At 39.6% G+C, this 26,190-nt stretch overlaps 1 protein-coding gene across 1 annotated transcript in view; it reads left to right on the forward strand.

The window, feature by feature from the left end:
- The window catches only part of ABHD12B (abhydrolase domain containing 12B), a 257,788-nt gene that overhangs the window by 153,085 nt on the left and 78,513 nt on the right, over positions 1 to 26,190 (forward strand). Inside the window, exons 5-7 of the mRNA XM_078662023.1 lie at positions 4,609 to 4,639; positions 17,168 to 17,213; positions 19,662 to 19,791. Of these exons, the coding sequence (XP_078518149.1) occupies positions 4,609 to 4,639; positions 17,168 to 17,213; positions 19,662 to 19,791 (207 nt within the window). The remainder of the gene's footprint in view (positions 1 to 4,608; positions 4,640 to 17,167; positions 17,214 to 19,661; positions 19,792 to 26,190) is intronic.

The raw sequence follows: 26,190 nt of genomic DNA on the forward strand, positions 1-26,190 counted from the left end.
CTAAGACTGCCCCCTGGGAAGATTCCCAACATGATGCATTAAGAACCTCTGCAATAGTTATTCTAATTTTGCTAGACTATGTCCTTTCTCATCCTACATTTGACCCATTAGTAAAGTACCCTTTTTGTCAGTGCTTCATGTTGCACCTGGAATTTTTGGTGTTTCTCTTTTATGCAATCTCAGTTTAATAGCTTCTGTTCAATAGCATCTTGTTTATTATAAACAACCATTGCAGGATTTACTCATTTAAAGCCTATCCTTTGTAAAAGACAGGGGTCTGTGGCATTAGCAATACGGACGTTTGAGACGTTTCAGTGAAGTGCACAAAACAGTTATGTATACATTGAGATTTCTTTTTTAGTTTAGCCCGGATCCACTAATGACGTCTGTTAATTCTTTCCAGACTGGCGTCTACCATGGAGTAGAATCTTTTAAAGATGAAGAACCCACGTCATGTAGTTTGTTCTGCCGGTTTTAGCTAGAACTCCACAATACTTGAGGTCTGACTGCGAAATTACTGTGCTTCATTTTGGTGGTATTCTGTCTTTGCATTTTTTGAGTAAAATGCCATTAAAGACTGTTGTGCATGAAATAATGAACCAATTTCATCTTTAGGGTAAGGACTGACAACAAGCCTTCAACCAGGGACTTGCACTGTAATGGAGTTAAATCCTCCATGGCTTCTTCTGCACTGATTTTACAATTGGAGGTTTCCATTCTAGGGCTAACGAAAACAAGACTTAGAAGATTGGAGGAACAGTTTGTTATCCTGATTTATACAGAGTTTTTAGTTTTTCATTTTTGGTATGACCTCGATGTCTTGTTTTCCAAGGCCGCTGCTCCTTTAGATGTGCAATATCCCTTTTTCCTGTTGTATATTTCCTAAAAATATATATGATCTGCAGGTTTATAGGTAACATAAACTAAGGTATTGGTGTTTAGCCTGATTCCGGACACCTGATTCCGGACACCCCCACAGGATATGTCAGCCTATAGACCAGCTAGCTCATAGTGCCACCATAAGACCCCAGAACCCTACTAAGGAGCAAATAGTTTCTGGCAACCATTAAACATGACAACACTTGACCCTTCAGGGATCGTGGAAACATTACAGTACTTTTCCCCCCTGTCAATCGTGCAAACATTAGTCTCAGAGAGATACACAGAATAAACGTTGGAGACATTTTCAATAAGCATTCATTGAAGCAGCATCCATCCAGTATAAAACAAGTTTGCTGTGACAATCATTAGACAGAAGCAAATGTAAAAGATTACAAGCACCAATAGAGTGAACAGGAGGTAGAATTCTACCATGGTGCTAAAACAGTAAATATATGCAGGCATATAAACATGACAGTAATCAAGTGTACTCCTACTATGCGGACCCTACCTAAGTGTACCTAGCATGAATGTGGGTATAAAGCCAAGAATCCCCATAGAAAGCGCCAACCCCATTACCTGATGGGAGAGAATGAAGGACCCTTCTTGGTCACGAGTTGGACACCCCGCAAGGGATATCAGACCGCTGCGTGTTGAAGTTTCAGCGTTCAGGGATCTCAGTGTCTTGTGTCAGCGTTGAAGCATCTCCTCTAGTTGCCTAGTGGATGTGCGGTTCTTTTATACCACAAAGGTAGCCTCTCGGTTCCTATCACAATCGATATGTTGTGAAGACAATTATGTAAATGAGCCTAAATCACTAATTGCAACTATGGAAAGTAGCCCTGTCAACCTAGGATGAAGATAGCGATGACTTTTGTACAGAGTATATTAATCCTGTTATGTATTTCATGTGCAGGGGTTTTTACCAAGAATCCTCATACATAATAAATGAGGCTAGTTTCAAAGAAAGCAAACAACATTTATTCAGCAGATAACCGGGTAAAAGGTTAGTGCTAGAACCGATATGCAGAGCAGGGTAGGACAAATGTAAAAAAAAGGTCACTTTGCTACTTAGGCCTAGGTTAGGGAACATAACACTCCTTTCAGGGGGGGAGACCAACGCCTAGTTCATCAAGGTGTCCACTTGCAATATGCATTGTTCCACCCACAAAGTAATTCCCAATAAGACCATTTTTGTGGTGTAATGACAACTCCGTCAGTAGATGGTTGTGGAGCCTCAGACTTCTCTGTACTCCCCGGATCCTAAGACTCAACTGTCCTTAACTTCACGTTGCCACCCAACATTATGTACATTTGTTTCACATATCTATAAAAGATTTCGGCGGCATAGACTAGGGCTAAAGTACTTCAGCTTCATCCGTCTCTTTGACGGAGCACAATGTGATACTTAGGCCCTATGCACCAGCCTCTCCCTTAAAGATTTTTCTTTTTCAGCCTTTCTAGGTATTGATTTTTCAACTGTTTTGCATAGTGTAGGGTTTTGCCAAGAGCTTTGCAGAGTTGCAGTTGTCTTCTCAAAAGCCTCCTGGTGTTATGTTTTGCTGCAGAAAGCAGACAGGTAGGCTTGTTGTTCATTGCTTTTCTATTTCACCAGGCCTTGGGTGTTTTGACAGACCTTAGAATTCCAGTAATGATGCCCCTTCTCCACACCAGTGGTGTCCAAGGTATTGCTATTGAAAGGTTACTGTTTTGCATGGGTGCATCTATTGCCCCTGGACCAAGTTATGCACCTGACTGGGAACCTGCCTTCAAGCAGGCTTGATGGACTGATGCATCCATTATCCATTTGCGTCACACAGCACTGTCCTGTAAGGTTAAATGATGATACATCCTTGATGTTACATCAGGCTTGTGAACGTCTAAGTTCTAGATTTATAACTTATGTATCAAATTCAAGAGTAAATAAAATGACCCATAGCCATGTGCGTCCTCCAAATACCTCTTTTCAACTTGGTACACATTTTTTTACTTATGCCCCTCTTCTTGCTTTAAATTGTTACTTAGGATGGTCTCCCCTTTTACAAAGCTCATGTGCACTATGGCAAGCCTAGGCCTTACTCCAATTTAAGTTGTGATCATGCAGTGGTCAGTCATTACCACATGTTGAATTATTGCTGTATCAGGATTTGTTGCCTAGGCTGAGCTGACTTCTCATCAGTGGAGGGTACATGGAGCAGCACCCTTGGTGTGCAGCTGTCTGCCTTGAGGATTCTGGGAGCTCAGGGCATCATAAATAGCAGAGCCTATCATCACCCAGCCATCATGAGCTGTATCTCTACTGGTGATAGAATGCTGCGCCCCGAGTGGTGCGGACTGAGACTGGTCAGATGCACCTGTGGACATCCCCACCAGGCAACTGTAGCATGCTGCCCCGGGCTCTTATCACGCATAGATTTTAATCAACTATATGACTGGACTCCACATCTTACATAGTTAGTTGTTTCTTCCCATGGCACTTCTGGGGGATTCAATGCAATGAATACTACTTTTCTAATGTGTTTCTTCATGTCTGCAAACATCAGAGCAATGAATAAGAATAAATACTCTATCTTGCATAGCAAAATATCGTTCAAGATGTTTCCTTCTGGCCGTCACAGTAGTTGTATGCATTTGAAGTGAGTGTTGTTCACTAGGCATACAGTGGGAGGTAGAGCTAATAACACTATTTCGAGCAAGAAGATCCCTCACAGCATGTCAAAAGTTCTGTGGGCTCTACGAACAGACTCTTTGAGGTCTCATCACAGGTAACGTGTGTATGATAAAAGAAATGGAGCACTGGAAGACACCAACTCGATTGACCACTCTTTGACACTCCCCTCAAACAAGACTCCATTTTTAGAGAATTGGTGTGCTGATAGACACACTTCCCCATGGTAATATTATAAACCTGGTCTGACATCAAAGAAATAGGTGTGACGTTTGATCAAAAGAACATTTAAATTGTTTCCAACAAAAGTCTTGCTTTACACAATCCTTGCAAGATTAAGATTTGTTGTCACACATTTTAAGGTAGGGTTGACAAGTTTCATTAGCATTTCGAACATAATATGGCAGTTTCACTAGGACTTAGGTTTGACTCACAACTTACAAAATCTATGCCAACTGTTGTATTTTCACCTTCAGGAAGTAGGAGGTCCATACACTACCCACTTCCAAGTAAGAAAACCCAAGGGAGGAACCATTATTCATTGCTTAATTCATCCTCAAAACGTGATTTGCTTGATGTATTACCAATTAAAAGAGACTGTGCGTGCAATCCTAAGGCTCTTGTACTGAAAACATTGGTGCAAAGCTTAACTAACTTAGTCACACTGGAGTTCCCCTTCCAATTGTGCAGAGCATTAGTAACCGGATGCTTGTTGAGGTGACTACCTTCCTTGCTAAAGATATCTTTGATTGACTACGATTGATTTACTCTAGAGTCCGGTAACCCTGGACATTTCCTTCCGCCGCCCTTGTTTTTACATTTCAGACATATACCACATGCTGTTCCCTGTTTTCTATGTATTGAGCCTGTTATAGCTGACATTCACTTTTGATTAGTGTCAATGAGACTTCAAACAACACATTTATATTTGTGGGCAGTCTCAATTATATTGTTCTACAATATGCTGACCTTTTCTTTTCATTTTATTAAGTTTGTAAAACACTTATCATCATAATCTGTATTAGTTTCCAATTGATTCTGTTTTTAAAACTCTATTGCAGGGCTGCTAGTCACAGAATTCAGCTAATGAAGGTAGGTCTTACATTTTATTGTATCTGTTTATCATAGACTCTGAGTTCATAAACTTGCCTTTTGGCTGTAAGATACTAAAGGAATTACCCCTGCAGTTATATATCTCATATAGACTCCCTTGTTAAAGTCATGCATGAATGGTTTGGGAGTTGCTGGTAACTAGACCATGTAACTACAAAACCTACAGCCTCATTCTGATTGCTACTGTATGTAAATCTGAAACCATGGACAAACTCAGTTTATGCCGATAAAAGTCAGGTGGAAATTGCATTGTGACCAATGGTCTAGAATCACACAGTTAAATTTACAAGTAGATTTACTTGTGTGTAAACCTTCTCCTGCACCTAAGTGTACACCTTTTTGTTACTCACCATTTCCAAAGTGTAGTCTTACATGTTTCCTCCCAACACAGAGCGTAAAGTAAGTGTAAAGTAACAACTTTTCTCCCTTTGGGAAAATATAGAGAAACATAATAAAGTTTATTATTCTTTAAAAGAAATTAAAATATATAAATGTAAAATAAATTAAATTAATTGTTATAAACATTGAACTATTAAAACAAAATGTCACAGAACATTACAATATTAACTTTAATGTGTATTACATAATTATTTAATTAAATTATGTTTGTTAAATTATCCTTATAGAATAATTTAATGAAAATGCCACCCACAGTGATATTTTTTATTTGACTATATTTACATCTATACTAATATAATAAAGAGAGAGCCCAAACCTTTGAGGCGGGTAATCTCAGGAACCACAGCACCAATCACAACACCCAATACAGCGTTGGAAAGGGCAGTTGCAGCAGAAGGACATAGGCTATGCAGACGCCCACCATATACATTTAAAAGGTAAAAGAGCCAGCAAAGTAGTCCCTTGTGGGCGTGTCTGCGTTGTGCTGTGGGCGTGTGCTGGGGCGTGACAAACGCTGGGGGTGTATGGTACGTTCCGCCCTTCATGCCATGTCTCATATCGTGTGCTAATCCCACCCTGCTCCCTTTAAATACCCCTGCACCCCATAATCATAACACACCCTTACTCCTTAAAATTCCCCAACACCCTTAAACACTATCCCATCTTAACCCTACAAATATACCCTGTACCCCAAAACCCAAACCTATCCCTAAACCCTAAAAATACCCCTTTACCCCAAAACCCAACCTAGCCCTGAACCCTATAAATACCCCTGTACCTCAAAACCCAAATCTACCCCTGAACCCTAAAAATACCCCTGTACCCCAAAACCCAAACCTAGCCCTGAACCCTAAAAATACCACTGTATCCCAAAACTACCCCTGAACCCTAAAATACCCCTGTACCCCCAAACCCAAACCTAGCCCTGAACCCTAAAAATAACCCTGTACCCCAAAACCCAAACCTACCCCTGAACCCTAAAATACCCCTGTACCCCAAAACCCAAACCTAGCCCTGAACCCTAAAAATACCCCTGTACCCCAAAACCCAAACCTAGCCCTGAACCCTTAAAATACCACTGTACCCCAAAACCCATACCTATCCCTAAACCCTAAAACTACCCCTGTACCCCATAACCCAAAACTATAGCTGAACCCTTAAAATACCCAAACACCCCAAAACATATGCCTCAGTACCCCAAAACATATACCCCTATACCCATACTTACCTTATCCAAACATTAAAAAAACATGCTTTTACCATTCATGCATTTACAACGAATTTCGTTGTAAATGTATACGTTGGAAAAGCATATAAAATGTAATGCCATGCATTATAATGGCATTGCGGAGTCATGGGTATTTCGTAATGAAAGTATGCGGAGTGATGGTATGCGGAAAGAAAGTTTACCCTCCCCCGGTTTACCCTCCCCCGGTAAGTACTAAAGTAGGGAAACTCGAGTTCACACACTACTGAACGCGCACTCTTAAGTGCATCAGCAGTGTACTGTGAATCGGAGCGTTTCACAGGCCTGTCACAGATAAGAAATGCTATCAAAACGAAATCCTACAAAATAATATACTACTGGCCGGCAGCAATTCATACCCGGACAACGTCGGGACGGGCTGCTAGTTTATTAGTAAAATTGAAAAGTATGACAATATTAACTAATGACATAGAATTCTCTAATATTAAACAGTGAATATATATTAAAAAAATTGAAATAATTTGAGTTATTCAACATTATTTCCTATGTGGTATTATTTTAAGTCTCTTATTTCTTTTCTATGGGCGTGTTTTTACTAAATCTGAGTGACCATGTGTGGTGCTTGATTTACTTGAAGACTCGATTGGTGAGCTATTACTATTGGTTTGTCACCTATAGGGCTTTAGTAACTAGATGTCTGTGAATAGCAAGCTGCTTACTCTTTTGCTAGCCCCATTTAATAGTAAGTATTCTTCATTTTCCAGCTACTCCCTCATTTACTGTTAAAACATAGGCTTGTGAATGCAGAAATCTCTGCCACTACAACAGAGATCTTTGCACAGAAAAGATAAGAGCGGAAGAGGGCGTTGTTTCTGTCCATAGGTTTGTGCTTTTTGTATTATAAGATGTAGTTATTCTTGCCTGCTGCCCTTCTATGTTTGACCTCTGTTATCCCCCCTTGCGGTTTCTGTGCTTGTTATTCAGATTCGTTGTTGTTTTGATATTGTTCTGATATTATTGTTATTAGTTTTATAATATTTTCTGTCTCTTTCTGTTAATTTGGGATTTTATTGACTTAATGCTTTTCCTGGGCCACTTGCTTTCTTGCTGAGTGCCTTTCCGCCACTCCCGCCTACCGAGGGCCCCTCCCAGGACCTACTTAATTAAGCGGCCATGCAGCAGATGCGCGCAGGGGCGGGCCAAAGGCAAGCCCATTGGCACCTGTCTGTGTCTGGACCGCGCACAGTGCCAGCTGCAGGAGACGGGATCTCCCGTCACCTGCAGCTATACCAGCACTGAGCTTACAGCTCACAGCCTTGGACCTCAGACGCCGCGACAGCAACTGCTGCCACACCTCTCGACGCTCAACGGCGGGGCCCTTTGTTTGCTTCCACTGTCTCTTCTCCTGCAACACCGGAACACACACGCAAGCAACTGCCGCCACTACGCCAACCACAACGGCGTTTGGACAACTCCACTGCCTCTTGCTCTGTAAACATGCCAGCGAGATCTGGGATACAATTACGTCCCTCACCCCTGACATTGCCTTCCTCACCGAGACCTGGATCAACCCTGCAAACGCACCCGACATTGTTACGCCTAGTGGCTACAAGATAGAACACCAGGACCGCATCAACAAACATGGAGGCGTAATCGCCATCATCCACAAAGAATCCATCCACTGCACCACCTCCACGGATGTTATAACCCCGATCATGGAACACCTCAATTTCCAACTCAGAACAGATGGAAAAACCACCATTAGAGGCATCTTCGCCTACAGACCTCCAGGACCACGGGGGGCAGGCTTCTGCAACACCATCCTCGAATTCATCGCTCCTAAAGCCATCAACACTAAACACTGCATATTCCTCAGACCTCAACTTTCACCTTGACGACCCCAACGACGCCAACACAGCCAACCTTATCAATAGCATGAACAACATCAGCCTCACCCAGCTTGTCACCGACCCAACTCACACATCGCAGGGCACATGGTGGATGCTATCTTCACTGCCAGCAAAGGAATCAACTACAGCCATGTCACCGAACTCACCTGGGCGGACCATGCAATCGCCCAGTTCACCTTCACAGCATCCCCCAGCACCACCTACAGACCACCCAGCACCGCACACCACAGCTTGAACAAAGTATCTGAAAGCCAATGGACCGGCGCCCTCAACACCTCCCACCCTGACAATACTACCAACCTTGAACAGGCTGTCAAGAACTTCACCAGTTGGATCTCCGACTGCACCGACAGGATCAACTCCATTAAACTCACCAAACTCAAAAGATCCACCAAACATGCCAGCTGGTACACCTCGGAACTGAGAATCACGAAATGCAACTGGAAGCAACTGGAAAGGAAATGGCGTACCAGCAAGGAACCCTCTGACCAAACCACCTTCAAGACAGCCCGGCGGGGGCAATCTATTACATTCATGACAATACAAAGTAAAAGGTTTGGCATAATCAGGGAGCCCTAGAGCGGGCATTGAAGTCTAAGCTTGTTTAATTTGCAAAAATGCTTTTTCGGCTTCTCTGGACCACTGCATGGGTTCAGGTGTATCTTTTTGAACATACTCTTTCAAGGTCTTTGGCATTTCAGCATAGTCAGAATCCACTGTCTCTAGTACTAGAAAGACACGTACCTGGGAGACAGTTACAGACGGGGAAACTTAGGAATGGCTTCAACTCACTAATAAGACAAGTGACACCTGTTGGCAGATAGCTCATGACAAGTTATGGCACTGAGGGAAGGTAGAACTGTAATCTTTCCTTTGAAGCCTTGTGCCCTTTATTAGCCAGTTCCGAGAGGAGATAGATGGAGTCCCCTTGTACTGATGTAGAGTAAGCAGATGCCAACAATACATCATCTACATAATGGATTAAAATAGATCCCGACGGGCAAACTGACATGTACAAATCTCTCGGAAAAGATTGAAGGAGACTTGATAAATCCTTGATGGAGATGAATCAACAAAAGCTGAGGACTCATCTCCTCACATTCGAAGGGTGAGAACAAAAGATACTGACTTTCCTCATGTACTGGAAGAAAGCAGAACAAAAGTGAACCATTGGGTGCCCTCAGGGTTCCCAGGAAGGATGGTGGCAGGGTTGGGGACCACAGGGAAGCTTGGGATAACCACGTTATTAATGGCCCTCAGGCCCTGAACAAACTTGTATGCATCATTTTACGCACCTTGTGTATCAGGAGAATTGGGGAGTTACATCTACTGACAATAGGCACCAAACCACTTGTTTAATATAATCTGCTATTGCAGAGTGGATTCCGCCCTCTGTCTCAGGGTTCAGCGTGTAATGCAGTATCTTGGTTACCTTCCTTTGAGGGCCGACCTATACGGGTTCCATCGAGGAGATGAATCCTAAATTGTTGGCCCAGTGGGACCACATTATGAACAGTAACTTTGAAAAGCAATTCAGTTAAATCAGGAGACATAGCAACCTTGCCTGCTTCCCAGGGGAACTTAAGCTTTCACATGACAGTGCAAATAGCTTATTCTCTTTTTGTTGAGGTATATTCAAGAACTCCCCATCGGGGCACAAAACACAATACAATTAATTTAGGTCCAACAGAAATCTATTCAGGATCAGAGTTTATTTGGAGATTCCCTAGTTTGGAAAAAACAGCTTTTTCTGTGGACCTTTCAGAGAAAGGTAAACAAGGAAATGTTAATGCTTTGAGAGCCAGGCGACTTGCACCCGAGTCAATAAGACAAGTAGTACATTTACGGTCAATGACACAATTCAAAAGGGCTCTTCTGATTCAATGGAATTAGGGTATACATTACACAGTCAAACCTCTCAGGCTGTCCTAAAATTCAGGGTAAACTTTATGATAACCATATTGGTCTGGAAGACATGGTGCGTCAGACACAGTATTGGGGCAATCTTCTTTCCAATGCCCAGTCTCGTCACCTACTGATGGGTTAATCTTTCTATTTTGAACGTTCCATGTTCCAGAAAGAAGTTCTTCCCCTCCTCCTCAGTGAGTGCCACCCACTCTTGTGAACATACCTTTGCCATATCGTTGGTGCATAGTTTGGGCAGGCGTCCCTTTCAGTGTGGGTTTGCTAAGTTTAGGTTGTCCCCCATAACCCCTCTTTAATATTCACACACTCAAGTAACAAAGGAAAGACCTGCAGGTCTTGCACCCACAGTTTATCTTGTGGGGGGAGGTAGGGAATGAAATGCTAAATGGGATAGGTTTTCCTTCAGTTATTATGTCTTCAAACTGATTTCATAATGCTGCTCCTTCTTTTCCACTTTTCCTTTTATTTTTCTCCATTGTCTTCTACCCAGACAACATTTGTGGGTACTGTTTTTTAAAATACATTAGTCACAAAACAATTCAAGCCATGTGTGCAAACAACAAACACATGGGTAGCACAGTTAGACATTACCTAACGTTTTGGTTTGATTCACACTCTTTTAGCTGACTCACCAGGTCCAGTGTTTTCCCTTACCTCTGGTGTCTGGGGTTGTCATGTGGATATCGGTCCAACGCTCCTCATCTTTCTTTCTGTTGAGGCAATTCCATGCCAGTGCATCACCTGTTGAAAATAAGACCCAACACTCGGGGAAGCCCAACGTCTAACTTATGTTTAATGCAAAATAGCAGCTGCACAGCAAATAATTAAAAGTCAATTATTTCAACCGACCAGAGCTTTTTCTAGAAAATGGTCATTTGGAGTATAATGTTAAAATATATAACATTTAGGACAGTTTGTATAGACTTTCTTTCAGTACTAGTCTATGGAACCTAATCACGTTAGAGTCACGTGTTACTTTCAGCAAAAACGTATCTAATAAGCAGGTGGCTGGATCTTATTCCAGAGGAAGTTCAGGACATCCTTGAAGAGAAAATATTACTTATACATGCAATAATACACTCATTATTTTCCTAAAAACCGTTTCTAGATGGCAGGTTTGGGAACAAGTTTACGGTTTTCAGAAATGTGCGAGTATACTCCCTTGAATAACATGGCTTTTGGGCCTCCTACAACCATGAACTTTAGCAAGCATATTTAAAGGTATTGGTGGCTTCAAACCAATATAAAATGGCATCTGTTTGCTTGTAAATTGTCAATACTGTCTTGGTCATACATGTGTAGACAACATTATTGTAATGCATAGGACAATATGATTATAATACATAGGAGTACATAATTACGTTTTCACTGAATATAAAGCTGCCCATAATATACAGTACCTATACGTTAATAATTTGTATTGCACAGTTCAGTCTCAGTACTCAGTATTATACCACAGGGGTGTTTGAACAAATAGAAAATACACCTATTCTGTAGAAGAATAAGGCAGTGTTTGTTAGCAAATCATTGAAATGCAGTGCAATAAAGCTCCTAGGTGTATCACTATTGTTTATTTAAATATTGTATTGAGTTTTTTAAATGCAGAAGGTAGTACATAATTCTATTCCACCTAGAAATAACAGCAGGGTGCTTAAAATAACAGTGCAAAATAGAAAGTTACAATTTCATCTGATAAAGTTACTCCATTCTCCATGATTTTAGAAGCAGAGTGATCAAAGGTTACAGTACAGAATGACAGAATAAAATTTCGCCCAGTAGAGTACAGAAATACAGATAACTCTTCACATCACCCATAGGATAAATGCACAGTGAAAGACTAAGACAAGCATAATGCATCCCATATGTTAAACTGCATACTTACAATATCTCAAAATAGACATAATGCACTAGAGCCATATATTGTTCAATACAGCTACCCAAAGCAAAGCCCATTTCTTATCACAATTCCAAGCAAACCATAAAGTGCTTTAGTGCTATATGTGCTTTACGTCATACCCTATCATTGACATAGGGCCCCCAGGTAAAACTCCCTATCTGTTTGGCTACTGTGGACCTTTTCAATGTTGTACATAGATAAAAATCATACCCTCTGTTCTGAAAATGTTGGAGGATTAGGGCGTATCCATCCCGAGGCTATGCACATGCTGACTACCACCATAGCACAAAGATCATATGTTTAGCCTTTGGAGAACCTACAGTCCTCACCACGGCCGGACTGTGAACAGCAACCAGCCCTGGCAGATTGTTGCTCAACCGGTCCCCCCGTGCGGGTAGGGGTGCTAGTGAGAAGCAACTCCCCCGCTTTTATTACAGGGAACCAATATTGCAGCACTGTTGCAAAACCTGCCCCCACGGGTACAAAACCAGCCCCCACCCCTCCAGCCCACCATTACAGCTGGTCCACACTAAATCCTAGCAGCATCACTTGGGAGGTAATGCTTATCTGCTTTCTTAAGGATCATCCCAATAAAAGGCCCCACCTTTTGCATATAACCATTTAGACTTGTGCATGTACAAAACATATGCACGATTTTTGCATGTTCGACACCTGTGACACTTGGAGTCCAATCTCCTGCCTCATCTGAATAACTTAGAGGGGGTATAAAATAGAACAAATACTGTTTTAAAGTGCTGGCTTTTAAGTCCTGCAGTTAAAAGAACCTTCTGACAGATATCCAAAGGCCATGGAGTAGCAGCCCTTCCAGAACCAGTCTCCCATCCCACTTAGCATTTTGGAGCTCTAGATTGTCCGGGAGGGCCTTAATTAATAAGCTATAGATCTACCCAATTTTAACTCCCAGATCTATGACTTCTGTGATGGGGAATTTCAAAACCGAGATTTGTTTCTTATCCAGCTTATTAATGAAGTCTATGACTGCAGGTAGTTAAAAAATTGCTCTCTTTTCAGGCCAAATTGTTTCCTGTAATTCGAACATAGCTGATCGCCATTATAAAGATCTCCAAATCTTGAGATACCACTTAGCTCAAATCTTCTGCCCAAGTTATCATGAAATATACCAGGTAAAGCGGAAGAGCCCCATAGAGGTGTATAGTAAATAAACCTAGTGATGCTGATCACAGTCTTTAAATGCTGCCACAGCTTAAATGCCCCATCCACTATCTTAAATCCGTTTTTTAGGTCTCGCATATGCAGCGCGCATGCACTGCCTAAGAGACCTTTAGCCATCGTTCAGCTCTTTTTTGAAGCACATACCCGTGCTTGTGGCGTCATACACCTTGCGGGATCACGCAGGGGCGCGCCACAAGCACGAGGGTGTGCTTCCAAAAAGAGCAGACTGCGATCGCACCACTGCCGGGCTCACCTGCTGTACTTCACTTGTGTTGAATATTTAGACAATGGCTCTTAAAAGATGCATATTTTGTCCAGCTATGCTTGCAACTACCGGCACTGATTAAGCACTTTGTCTAAGTGCAAAGATGTATCCAATCCACCCTGACTACAATAATACGGCAGACCACAACTCCTGTCTATGCTACTGATGTCTTCTCATATATGTCAACACACCAAAGAAACATACACAGGTTCTTTTGTGAGATATTTAAGTTTTCGCTTATGCACAAAACACGCAAACAACCTGATCTTAGAAGCCACAACGTGAGGCAAGGGGTGTGCATGCATACACGTTTGTTGCAGTAATGGCATGTATTTTTCGGTCACTTTGCAAGGGAATTTTTTGTTTTAAAGTACACGGCTGGTTTGTTTTTCATCATATATATATTGTTTTTACCCTTCTTGGGTCCTCAGGGGCACACACAGAATTCGGCTGCTGCAGAGTGAGCATAATTCATCTTGATTGTCACTTTTATACACTGTGTCCCATCAGCTTCACACGTTTTCCCCAACATATAAAACGCTTTCTTAAATAAGGTATTCCATCAATGACATCACATGAGTGCTCGAAACCCAAGCATTCTTTATCATACAAAGGAGCATTCTAGAACGTGTATTATAAGTTAGTATTGCTGATGTGTGATTCGTTAAATAGTAGAGCTGTTTTTCTTCACTGGATTGACACACAACAAAATCGTGTGCCTGATGAGCCCTCTGTGCACACGCTGCTGCCTTCCTTGTAAGGGTCTCTCTGCTTTGCCAAATTATTGTTCGTCTTTTCAGGTTCTGAAATCATCAACGACCGCTCTCCATCTCAGTTATTTTTTAATGGAGATGTGGTGAAAACTGACACTGCATGAGTGAAAACATTTGTGAGGCGTTTGTCATAGCCAGGCCACTGGAACTATACGATGCATCGCCGATTTTTGCATAGCCATGGATCTGCCGCATTTGCCCCATAATCGTCATCTGCATAACCTGCTACTTTTAAAACAATACAACAACACAAAATACCATAGCACACATTTAGTCTTCATAACTCACAATCTCACGCCACGTAATTCCAATACACTAAATACCACATACTTACTATCCACATAATTCCACTGCTCACCATGCCACATAATTCCACTGCACACCACATACATCCACTCCAAAACACATAAGTAAAAAACATTTACATTCACAACGCCAATAGCTCTAATTCTGGCAAACGCGAGACCTATTGCATTGCCAATGCTTGTTTTTATTGTAGCTTCTTTCCAGGTTTCTCAAGAGGCATCAGACCCCAATGTAAGCTCATATATAGTTGCTGTCTTGGCATGGTTTACATTATGTATATTACCCGTGATCAAAATCCCCACTGCCACAAAAAACTGGAGCATAAGCTTTCTAATTTGGTCAACCAATGCTCATAACCTCCACTGGAATGGCCCTAAACATATATAAAACTTTTGGGCGGATAAGCATTTTAAGGACATCTCTCCACCAATGATAATTGCAATTTATTGATTCTAACTTGTTCCTGTTTGTTCTTAAAAATCAGGGGCGCTAGATTTAGCTTAACCAGCTTATCCTAGGCGTAGTACTAAATGTGGCCCAATAACGAATGTTATGTGAAACAACTGTTCTAATTAACGCACATTCATAAATGTATTACTACAGCGCAAATGGATAAACTGAAGTATTTAACACAACATTTAACATAATAATTGCAATAATTCCAATGTTCGAATTGCTGATAAAGTGGTCTATACAAAGAGTATTGGCTATTGTGCTTTATAAGCAGCATTAATAATAGGAACAACTATAGCAGTTATTGCTTTAATACTGTTAGTAGTGTTGTTAAGGCTGTGATATTCAAACTCAACCTTTTTAATCACTGTTTGCACACCAATGTTCCTTATTTAGAGAGTTTATTCAGACATTTCAATCTCAGACATATAAGTCTCCTCTTGCTGCAGCACCATGTAAATGTTCTTGTTTACCAAAATGACAAAATACTGGATTGTGTTAAAAAAAAAGTATCATGGGAAGAAATCCATGGTAAACGTTTCCTGAATCCTGTCCTTTCCGTGACAGTGGTTCCTACCAATGCTTTATAAATGACCGTAGTCTTGGCGGTCATTTATTAATTCATCAGGGAGAAAGAGTAATGTACTCTATCCCTCTTGTGGAATAACGGGCTGTCCGCCGAAATATATATTAACTTTATAAATGAACAGTTCCTTAACTGTATTGTTGTTTGATGTTTTACTGTCAATGGCTGAACTTCTAGACGATGAGGTGAGAGTTCCCTGCTTGGCATCAAGGAAACGCCTGTCACTATTTTTAATGTATAAAAGCTCCAGATTGGCTGAATGCAACTGGAGTCTAAATAAAAGGTCCAGAACTTCTGGAAAACTTCAATTTCCAGATCAAAAAAATATGATTATTGGGAGAAAAAAAATCTTTCCTTTTTCCCTCTGCTGGCGCCCTTTTGGCAGCCTAGCGCTAATGGAGACACCCTTGCACCATGATACACGGGTGCCTTAGTTGCATTCAGGATTGTTTTTGGGCAGGAAGAGGCACTTACGTGCATAAAAACAATCCTCTGAGGCATATTGCTCTATCTATGCGTGCTGCAGAATGCAGCACACAGAGAAAGAGGAGGTAACAAGGAGAAACAAAGGTATTTCTCCTGGTTACGTCTCTCCTGGGAAGTTGAACTTTTTTGGCACATTACCAGACTTACCAGTTCTGGTAAATCTAGGAATGCATCAAAAACCATGGGAGTTGCGTGTGAACACCCATGCAGCGCCCATGGAATGTCTCTCTGACACATGGTAAGGCAGGGCAGCAATTGGCTCTGCGTTGCTGTACTCCATATTTAAGGAGCCACTGAAGGCCAAGCGTGGCTTCTTAAATCACATTTAAGGTTTGCTCTATAACTGGACCAGCATGGCTTTTGAAGTTTCCCCACCATTACAAATAACAAATCAAAAATACATTCTGGGGATATCTTTGCTTTTGAAGTCAATTTACTAAAAGTGAACTAAGTATACCATTATTGAAACTTGATTACATTGTGTAATCTTTTACTGGGCATCGCAGAGGCTCAGTTACCGCTCGCATAAAAATTGTGGGGTCTACAAGTGCATTCAGTTTCACAAACGCTATTTTAAATGCCTCTGCAGAGGGGCAACAGAAGCCACAAGGAAGAAGGATAAAGCATACTAAGAGCCAAGCTAAGAGTTAGTATATACTTGTTGACAAATATTAGTTCTTTAGACTGGATTCTTTTATTGCTGCAAACACAGGTTTCTCAGTGTAAGCAAGGGAGTAAATGAGCATTTGAGTAGGAAAAAATGGCACCACTATTAAGCTCACTTATCTACTTTCACAATTGTATACTATATGAGCATATCACTGTTAATTGCATCAGTAGTGCCATTAAAAATGTAATGTGTGATGTTATCACTAGTGACAAGAGTAGAGATAAAATTATGTGTTGAATTGCCTGCCATTTCACTTTATTCTTTGTTTTGAAGATGCTTTCTTCACTATGCATCATCCTGTAGGATCAAACATATATTAAATATAGTGCAATATCTTTAATAGTAAAATGTGGTTTTAATGTCAAAGTAATTTATTTCTGTACCACTGCTGTTTTTGTATTATTTAATGGATTCTATTAATTCATTGTTTTACAGGTGCTAAGTGCTGCCGGATTTCATGTATTGGCGCTCGATTACCGAGGTATGTTGTTTGTTAAATACGTGAAATGCGTGGTGCAAATACTGATGTACCCTTTGGAAGTTACATACGATTGTCTTCATTTCATATTTTATCTACAATTCACTGAAAAGAGAAAATACAATTTAGACCTTTGTCTTTTGTATCAACATATGAGGCCCATCCACATTGCTCTCAAAACACACTCATTTATCACTGACCAAAATGAACCATGAAATATTTTCAGCTCAACAGAGTTTGTTAGATTTGTATCAGAACGACCAATTGCTTTATGTGCATTTTAGACAGTTTGTTTATGCACACACCTGTTTGTATCTATCAGTAAAGATTATGTGTAAAATAAATAAACAGTTGTGAGTTAATGGTCATTAATCTGAATCTGATATCAAATAGCAACTGAATTACACATGACGTATCAGCAAAAACGCATACCAAATATCTTAATAACATGTATCCAGTAGTTATCCAATTCAAAACAAATTCAGTGAAATTATTCTGTTAAAATAAATGTGGTGTTTCAAGCTTAACTAGTTTATCAGGCATATGAGTTCAATGTATCTGCATAATTTTCTATGTAAGACACATCAATGTACTAACAGCATATGGGCTATGTGTTTGTCTTTCACTGGAGAGTCTACATTACATCTAGAAGAACTAACTGCTAAATACAGAAATACAAAATAAAATTGTGATGCAGAAAGAACTAATGTTACGTAATTCAGTAAATTCTATTTCATAGCTAAACCAAATCTTATCTTAATGTCAGTACTTCATATCAGTGTATATCCACTTAACGTCATTCCACGTGTTCTGAGTATTAAATCATCTCAAGTGGCTCTTGGCACACCCACAGCTATGCCACCATTGGAATTGAAGAAAAGAAGTATGAAAAAGCAAGGAAAAGGCCTTCTCCCTCTGTGCCCCAAGCTGCTGGACTAATACCCCTGTATTCATCAGGATCACCTCAGCTCTGCCCCAGTTTGAGAAAGAACTAAAGATGCACCTCCCTAAAGAACATTACTTCACAGTCAAGAAATAGTCCACTTACGCTATCAGAACCCTACTTTCTCTTCCATCATTTGTTAAAAATATCTTTGCCCTCTACAGCCCACTGCCTTTTGACTGGGTTTGCTCTATACAAATACCACATACCTACATATATACATAAAGAAACGAAAGTCAGCCCACTCATTTCTTGCTTTTTGGACTTCATGTTGTAGTGTTATTTTATTGCAGCCCCTGTTATTAATAATCATGGTTCTTGAACAACTTCTAAAATTTGAAAAAAGTTGGGTGATACTGTTATGCGATTCATTTAAATGAACTGCCACCATTCATTTTTCACTATACTTCAGAATGTTACTTTTTTCTGAGGTCAAATGTATGTATGTAAATTAGTGGCACATAAATCTTGCTACAAAGATATTTTGTTGTATGCGATAATGTTTCAATTTTCATAAATGATAAATAATATCACTAACATGGTCATTCTCTCACTACAATCAGCATAGTAAAAATGTAGATCAGCTAATCAGATCAAATTCCATGGAATCAAACTTGAGAATTATAACCAAGAAGCAAGGACTGTTTCCGTATTTTGGATGCATACAATATTGGAAACATAGTAGCACATCAATACACAAGGGAAAATACATGTGAAGAAACATATCATATGCAAACTTACATGCTTTTTATAAAATCTTTGTGCAGCAAGAATTATGTTAGAAGAACTCAAGGAAAGACAAAAGAGTAAAACATTTCAGCTTCCATAAATAATTACAGGTGCACTGTCATATTCTACGCATCCATTCACTCTACCACTCAAAAGATTACTTTGAAAAAGCACTGGAAGTTCAGAGACAATAAATTGGAAAATCAACACATTCAAGACTTTATCTCTACACCCTCCCTCCAGTCACGTTTTCTACCCATACCATTGACTTCCTGTCTCTATCACAAAATGACACTTTGGTAACCATGTTTTTATGGCTTCTGTTATTCAAAGGCTGGTTAACCTAAAAAATAAAACAAAAACCTAGGATAAAATCTGATTATTACATTCATTCTTACTGAAAGTGAATTGGGCCATCTTTACTAAAATCTGGTGAAAGAAGGGCAAAACGCAAGGACCTTTCACAAAGGCATAAATGATAAAAATGATATACTAACTTAAAGATTAAATGCAGAGTAAATAAAAGATGACCTCATTAATGAAAGCTATACAATATAAAACCATCTTCAGTTACCATGGTTATTAGATGACTGCAGGAAATATGCTCATATAATTAAACGGCAAAACATGGCTTATAATAGTACATAAGTAACATAACCAATTCCTGAACTGTGAAAATTATTAAATAACGCACACATAATGTTTCCGGGTAGGTCTGTGTTCTGACTGAAAAAAACATAAAGCCTGATTTCTGATTTATAAATTTAATTTGTTTCAAGGTTATGGTGATTCAACTGGTGAACCAAGTGAAGAGGGGCTTACCTCCGATGCTATGCATCTCTACGAATGGGTTAAGGCTCGCAAGAAAATGAGTCCAGTCTGTATCTGGGGACACTCTCTTGGGACTGGGTAAGTATGATTTATCAATGTCTTTCTGAAATGATTCAAATTGAATTATTCAGCTAAGTGCAAAAATTGCCATGAAATGTTTCATATTGGTAGGTAATGGTCAAAGGAGTGGAAGTGCAATCTTTAAAAAATGATAAGTGGTGAAACTTCTCATGAAGAAACTGGTAACAGTGGTTGCACAGCTGATCTGATGCCTGTATGTAAATCAACAAGTAGTTTGATCCATGATATATTTTTAGTATAGAGATTTGAGTGCAGTTAAATTATACTAGGTTTAGACAACCAATTACCTAACCCTTCTTTCTGGCTCTCATAGGCAGACCCACTTTCTCAATAGTACAAAAACTTATAGAAAAAAGGACCCTCTATAGTCAACCACAAATAATAGACTTATTCTGAGTGTTTTGATGGGAGCTCAGACACAAACTATTATTACATGATTTTTCCTACTGCTTGATGGTGTGCGTGCGTAGCACCTATAAAACGGATTAAGGGATGGGAGGAGTGCCTGGAAATAGTCTAAATCATTGGCAGTCACTGTTAGTAGCATAGTTCAAAACAAAGGAAAGGGAGCGACCCCACACCCAAGAGAAGGGGTACCACAGGTAGATAAAGAACAGATTTCTCCTGGGAAACGTTTCACTACACTGCAATCAGTGATGTTGATTAATTTGTTCACAAGAGATTTTTTAATTATTTTGTAAACTATATGTAATGTAATTTTATTAAAATTAACTTGCCTATTTTTGCATATCGGTTGGTTATGAGTACTGTTTCACATAATTGATTTGTGGGGTCCCGATTGGTTCTCTTCTGTTGTGACTGGTGACACTGTAGGTGTCGTGGATGAATGCGTATGAGAGAAGAAGTTGGTTTGGTCAAGATTAATCAACATCACTGATTGCAGTGTAGTGAAACTTTTCCCAGGATAAATCTGTTCTTTATCTAACTGTTAGTAGCATACTATCCCATTACGTTTCAGCTACTATGCCACTATGTCAGAAGCGGCCTTATGCAAATCAGTACGGACCCTACTCCTCACAGGAACAGTCCATCCTGAACTTCCTGACGAGGTTCTCTCCAGAAGGTAACATAAGCAACCCCAGACAGGTTTCCACTTTCTTAGGCCTTCGTCAGTGAGGTGTAGCTTGTATATTTATATTGGCATGTATTGTAATATTTGAATGTATTATTTTAGAATCCGCTTATTCTTCTGAACAAAACAATATTTGTTTTGTATTTGAAAATATATATTTTGCATAGGAATGCGCAAGGCCTCTGGATCTATAATTAGTCTGAGAGTTGTAGTAGTTTTGGAATAGCATAGACTGTACCAGCATTAACTGTTGTTCTTTTGTTTAGTACCTTCAGTGTCACCTAGTGAACTTTTTGGGGAAGCATGTTGTCGAGGAAAACTTGACACAACAAGATGTCCACTGGGGCATCTTGGTGCTAGGAATGAAAGAATGATTGACAAAAGTACCAAAAATGTAGAGAATGTATTTGACCATAGGTGAAATTAAGTTTTTCACACTTGTGTACAAGTACCTAAAAGCTGAAAAATTATTAATTGTCTAAATTGCCTCAGGAAGGTTGTGCCATAATTTGAGTCCCGGGGTGCAGAATAATGTACAACCACAACACATCTGGCAATAATGAGGCACGCAAAACAGTGCCGCAGTGACAGAATGCAACAAACGGGAAGGTTTATAGGGAAGACATCAGGCGTAGAAAATCCATGACCAGATCGATACAAGGTTCTGTTGGTAAGACAGAGTACTTTGAAATGAATTCTTTATTTAATGACAGTCCAGCACGGGGAGTCCTTTGCCTGTGAAGCATGGTCAAATATACTGAGACCATTACCTAGTCTCATGGCTGTATTCTGTGCCCTCTGCAGACTGGTCAAGGTAGAGTGCATTGCAGTAATCTAAGTGGCATAAGACCTGTAACCTGTCCACACCTTTACCTGCCCAGACCTATCAGCAGGAATGAACAGTCAAATTCTCCTGCGGAGTTTGAGTTTGGCAAACTTGGTGCTCCAGAAGTTTGAATCTGAGGTACAGAAGATAATACTAATTGAAAATCACTCCAAGATTCTTGACAATCTCTATTGGAATAGGAGGAGGGCCTAGATGCTGGGGCAAAAGGTCAGAAGGCCAAGTGTCACAGTCCTCAAACATATTAGATTTCTCTGTCTTTTCATTATTCAATGTAAGAAAAATGCACATCTGACCAGGAACCCGAGCCAGGCAGTCTTGCAATTGACCAATCGAGTTAGATGAGGACTGATGAATTTGAACAGAAGTTGTGTGTTGTCTGCATAAACTAGTGTGACAAAGCTAAAGGAATGCTTTGGGCCTCAGAGGGTCTTGATGTATTTAATAAAAAACACTTCCAAATACACACTTATCCACAGATGTTTTGTAATTAATTGACTAGCTATTTCATACAAAAAATAGAAACTATCAGAACTTCGATTTCTAGTCAAGATACTTCAGATCCGTTTGTACTCCATGCTTTAATTCTATCTATTCTTTATGCTCTGCTTTTTCTTTACTAAACCTTAATTCGTCTTTACAGCTCTTAGAATATTGCTGGGCTAGTTCTCTGCTTGATCCACCCCCTATCAGATTTGTCTCTCGATTGAAGGAGAATCTGACTTCCGTCTTACTTGGTATCTATAATTCTCCTCTCTCTTTCTTTCTCTCTCACTTCCGGTAGTATGCCTAATGACTTTAAGAACGTTATCATTATTCATCTTTTGAAAAAACTGATCTTCATCCTTCTTCACCCTCAAATTGGAGACCCAATACAGTCATAGCTCCTTTTGCTAAAACGTTGAACTCAAATGTTGCTAAGCAACTTTGTTATTGTTTGGAAGGCAATAATATTATTGATGAGTCTTAAATGGACTTCTGGTTTAATTGCATCACATAATTACCACTACTACATGTTGTTTGCAATCCCCGTATGGATGCAGAGAAAAAACATTTTAATGCTTTTAAATTTCTAGATCTGCCGCGTCTTTTGATACTGTCGACCATCAGTTACTTATCAATCAACTCTCTACCATTGGCATACGAGAGATAGTTCTTGACTGGTTTATGTTATTTCTTAAAAAAAAAAAAAGGTATCAAAAAGTTGCTCTCACCCAGTTTCCTTCACGTTCACTAAATGTACCTGCGGGGTCCCAAAGGAATCCATATTATGCCCCTATCTTTTTAATAGCTACATGCACCCTGTGGACAGTATTGTACACCCTTTTGGTATTAAAATATATACATATGCTCATAATACCTTGTTTTGAATCAGTGTGCCAATCTCCAAAAGCCATTTGTTCCTTACGGTACCAAATCAAATGAGCCGCCTGAAAAAGGCTGGTAACATAGTTATGAGTGAGGCCATTCCTGCATGCTATTGGTGCCTGTTTAATAGTAAGACTCCTCTGACACATGCAGGTAGTATGCACCTGTCATCTCTTATGAGCAAATAACCTCATACAGTCAGTTCATCTGTCACATGGTAGAAAAACCTCATGCTAAACAGATTTGTAATGCCCTAGAATTCATTCACACATTTTAGGACCTGCTTAAACGTGTGATCTTTATTCTCAGCCTCTCCCCATTGTTTTGCTGATATTTCCCACACACATTGATCTACTTTGTTATAGGTTGAAGCCACCACATTTAATTCATGTTCAATGTGTTGTTCATAGTCCATTGGTGGTGTAGATCAATGAGAAACACTCAACAGTTTTATTGTTTTTACCTGGAACATATTTAACATTGAAGCAATATTTCTGTAGCTTGGAACTCGGCAAGCAATTCGGGCATATTTTCTTCTTCCTGCCCCACACAAAATGCTTACATTGGTTGATGGCCTGCACAAAGTCTATAAGTTCCCTTTCAATGAAGACATAGCAGCGCTCTGTAGATGACAAAGTGCTCAGGCACAAACTACATTCCATTCCTCTGTATCAGATCCTTGAGATAAAACCACAACTAGACCATAAGCAGTTCTGTCCACTGTAATGTAGCATTCACTGATTATTTACACTAAAAGGTTTTAATGTGGGAGCGTCTGCAATTAATAATTTATAGATTCAAGGGCAAGTTGTTGCCACTCTCTTACAACAAATGTCTGATCGATTCACTCCAAACTCCTTAAAGGCTCCTTTTTTTCCAGCAAAGGTTGGACATATTTACTATAGTATTTACATAGTTCAGCAAGAACCAACCGTTTGCCTTTTAAATCAGGTGTCGGCGCTTTTAGTATAGCATCTATCAAAGCTTGCTAAAGAATTCATTCCGTAGAAATAGTATGGCTTGGATAATGTAATTTAAATTGGAATAATTAATATTTTTGTGGACAGAATAGCATTCCTTTTTTCAATAATCGTGTGCATTCCTCCTGTATTTCCATCATACGAGATTCCGGGTCTCTCGTTTGCATCAAAAATCTTCCTGAAAAAACTTTCCACAACATTCCATTCCCTTCAAAATGTGGATTATTGCCCTCTGGAATACACATGATGTTTGTTAGCCAAACTGCATCCTTTTAAAGCAAAACCAACCAAATGGGGTGCTGAAAGTTATCAAAGCTTGGAATCCAATGTCAATTTCACTTGAAATCCAGTAGGCAAAAGACCATTTCCCCACCCACCATAGAGATCATTTCGTTCATATTGGGTAGCAGCTGATTGTCTTTGAGGATATACAGAAACACAAACAACCATTGTTTTTCTTTGCTATATCATTTTGTGGATCAATAGGAGATATCCACTCTGCTGAATCATTCAACTTATTGAGTTAGCATGTCATCCACTAAGGTTTGTAACTCCTGTCTTACATAAATAGGGGCTCTCAATTTTTGTTCTTATTGGAACAGAATCATCTTTCCACTTAATTCTATGTTGGAAACCTTTAAATTTACCTTGACAGATCCTGACGGCCTTAGAAAATTATTCTTTTATTTTAGAAGTAAAATCCTAATCTCCAAACTACCAGTATTTGCTCTGGAGAAGAAGGATTCAAAATGATGTGAAGCCTCATTTGATCCCACAAACCCAAAACATGCACACTCATGTGTGCAACATACATATTTATCCATGATACTTACCTATGAAGGTCACTAATGTGGGTGGGAAAAGACCATATAAGAGCAATAGTGTTGCCCTTGAAAATCACCGCTCCTACATCTGAATCCTGCTGTTCTGCAACACCCTCACTCATTACACTGATAAAAAAGTCTTTGGTGATCGTTATATATGGGGAAACTGAATTAATCATAATATCTTAATTCTTACCCAATGCAACTAGAGTGCACATGGGGTTCATATATCTTCTTCTTCCATAATGCTGTTAGCACTTTTGATTCCTAATATAATGTGTTTCAATATATTTCATTTGTCCTCTGATTCTGTGGGTGCACAACCTTGGTCGATGACTAACTTAAAAACATTTTTACCCTGCCTACATACTGCGGCTAAATGATCCCTTTTCCTGCAGATTTTACATTCCTTCTCTACAGCAGGGAAGTCTTTGAAAGATGCCACATGGCAAACAGTATCAAAGCGGTAATATGCAAATTTGTTCTCCATTTTGTATCCTTGATCTCTTCATACTTCATCATTTGTTCCTTTACGCTACTCATCATTGTCACCATTTTATCCTCATTGACCTCCTTAAACCAAGTAACGGATTGTTGGATAGCCTTAGTAGTTGTAACTATCTCGATCGAACATAGGGTGACCATTTAACATCAACTGGTGTTGGATTATTTTAGAGTTAGTTTTAAGTATGATCTGTTCTCTGATCATCTCGTATACTCTAGCTCATAAGATACACAAGTTAGCTAATCCTCTTGTGTAACAAATTCATGAGAATATTCCTGAGGTTTTTTGCTACATGTGTAAAAGTTGTAATTCATCAATTTATGCTTGTACTATGTTTACATTTTTCCTCTTATCTTGCCATGGACTCATTAAAATCACTTAATTCTCCTGAAACCTTCCCTGGTATCATGCCTCTTGGCCCTCTGAGCCTAAACAATGCAATTCTATACTTTCTAGCTTTCTATTGGCATTATTTGATCCTCCGTAGCTACTATGGTCTTATTCAGATAGGTACATTTACACATCTAGATTAAATACAAGTGAATTTACTCTCATTGTTTTGAGTAACTTTACTACTGTTGGCTAGTCACCATTTACATGTGTAAAGTTACTCAAATTTGTCAACTTGCATGTCTCCTCCCCTTGAATAGAAAGGGTTAAGCCTATTTTACAAGTGTAAAGCTACGGCTTGTTACTTTTCACACATACGTTTTATTATAGAACAAAATACAGCAATACCACAGCTTTAGTAACTTGTATTTAAATATGTAATTATTTTTTAA

This window comes from Lissotriton helveticus, chromosome 9, assembly GCF_964261635.1.
Source record: "Lissotriton helveticus chromosome 9, aLisHel1.1, whole genome shotgun sequence".
Classification (NCBI taxonomy): domain Eukaryota; kingdom Metazoa; phylum Chordata; class Amphibia; order Caudata; family Salamandridae; genus Lissotriton; species Lissotriton helveticus.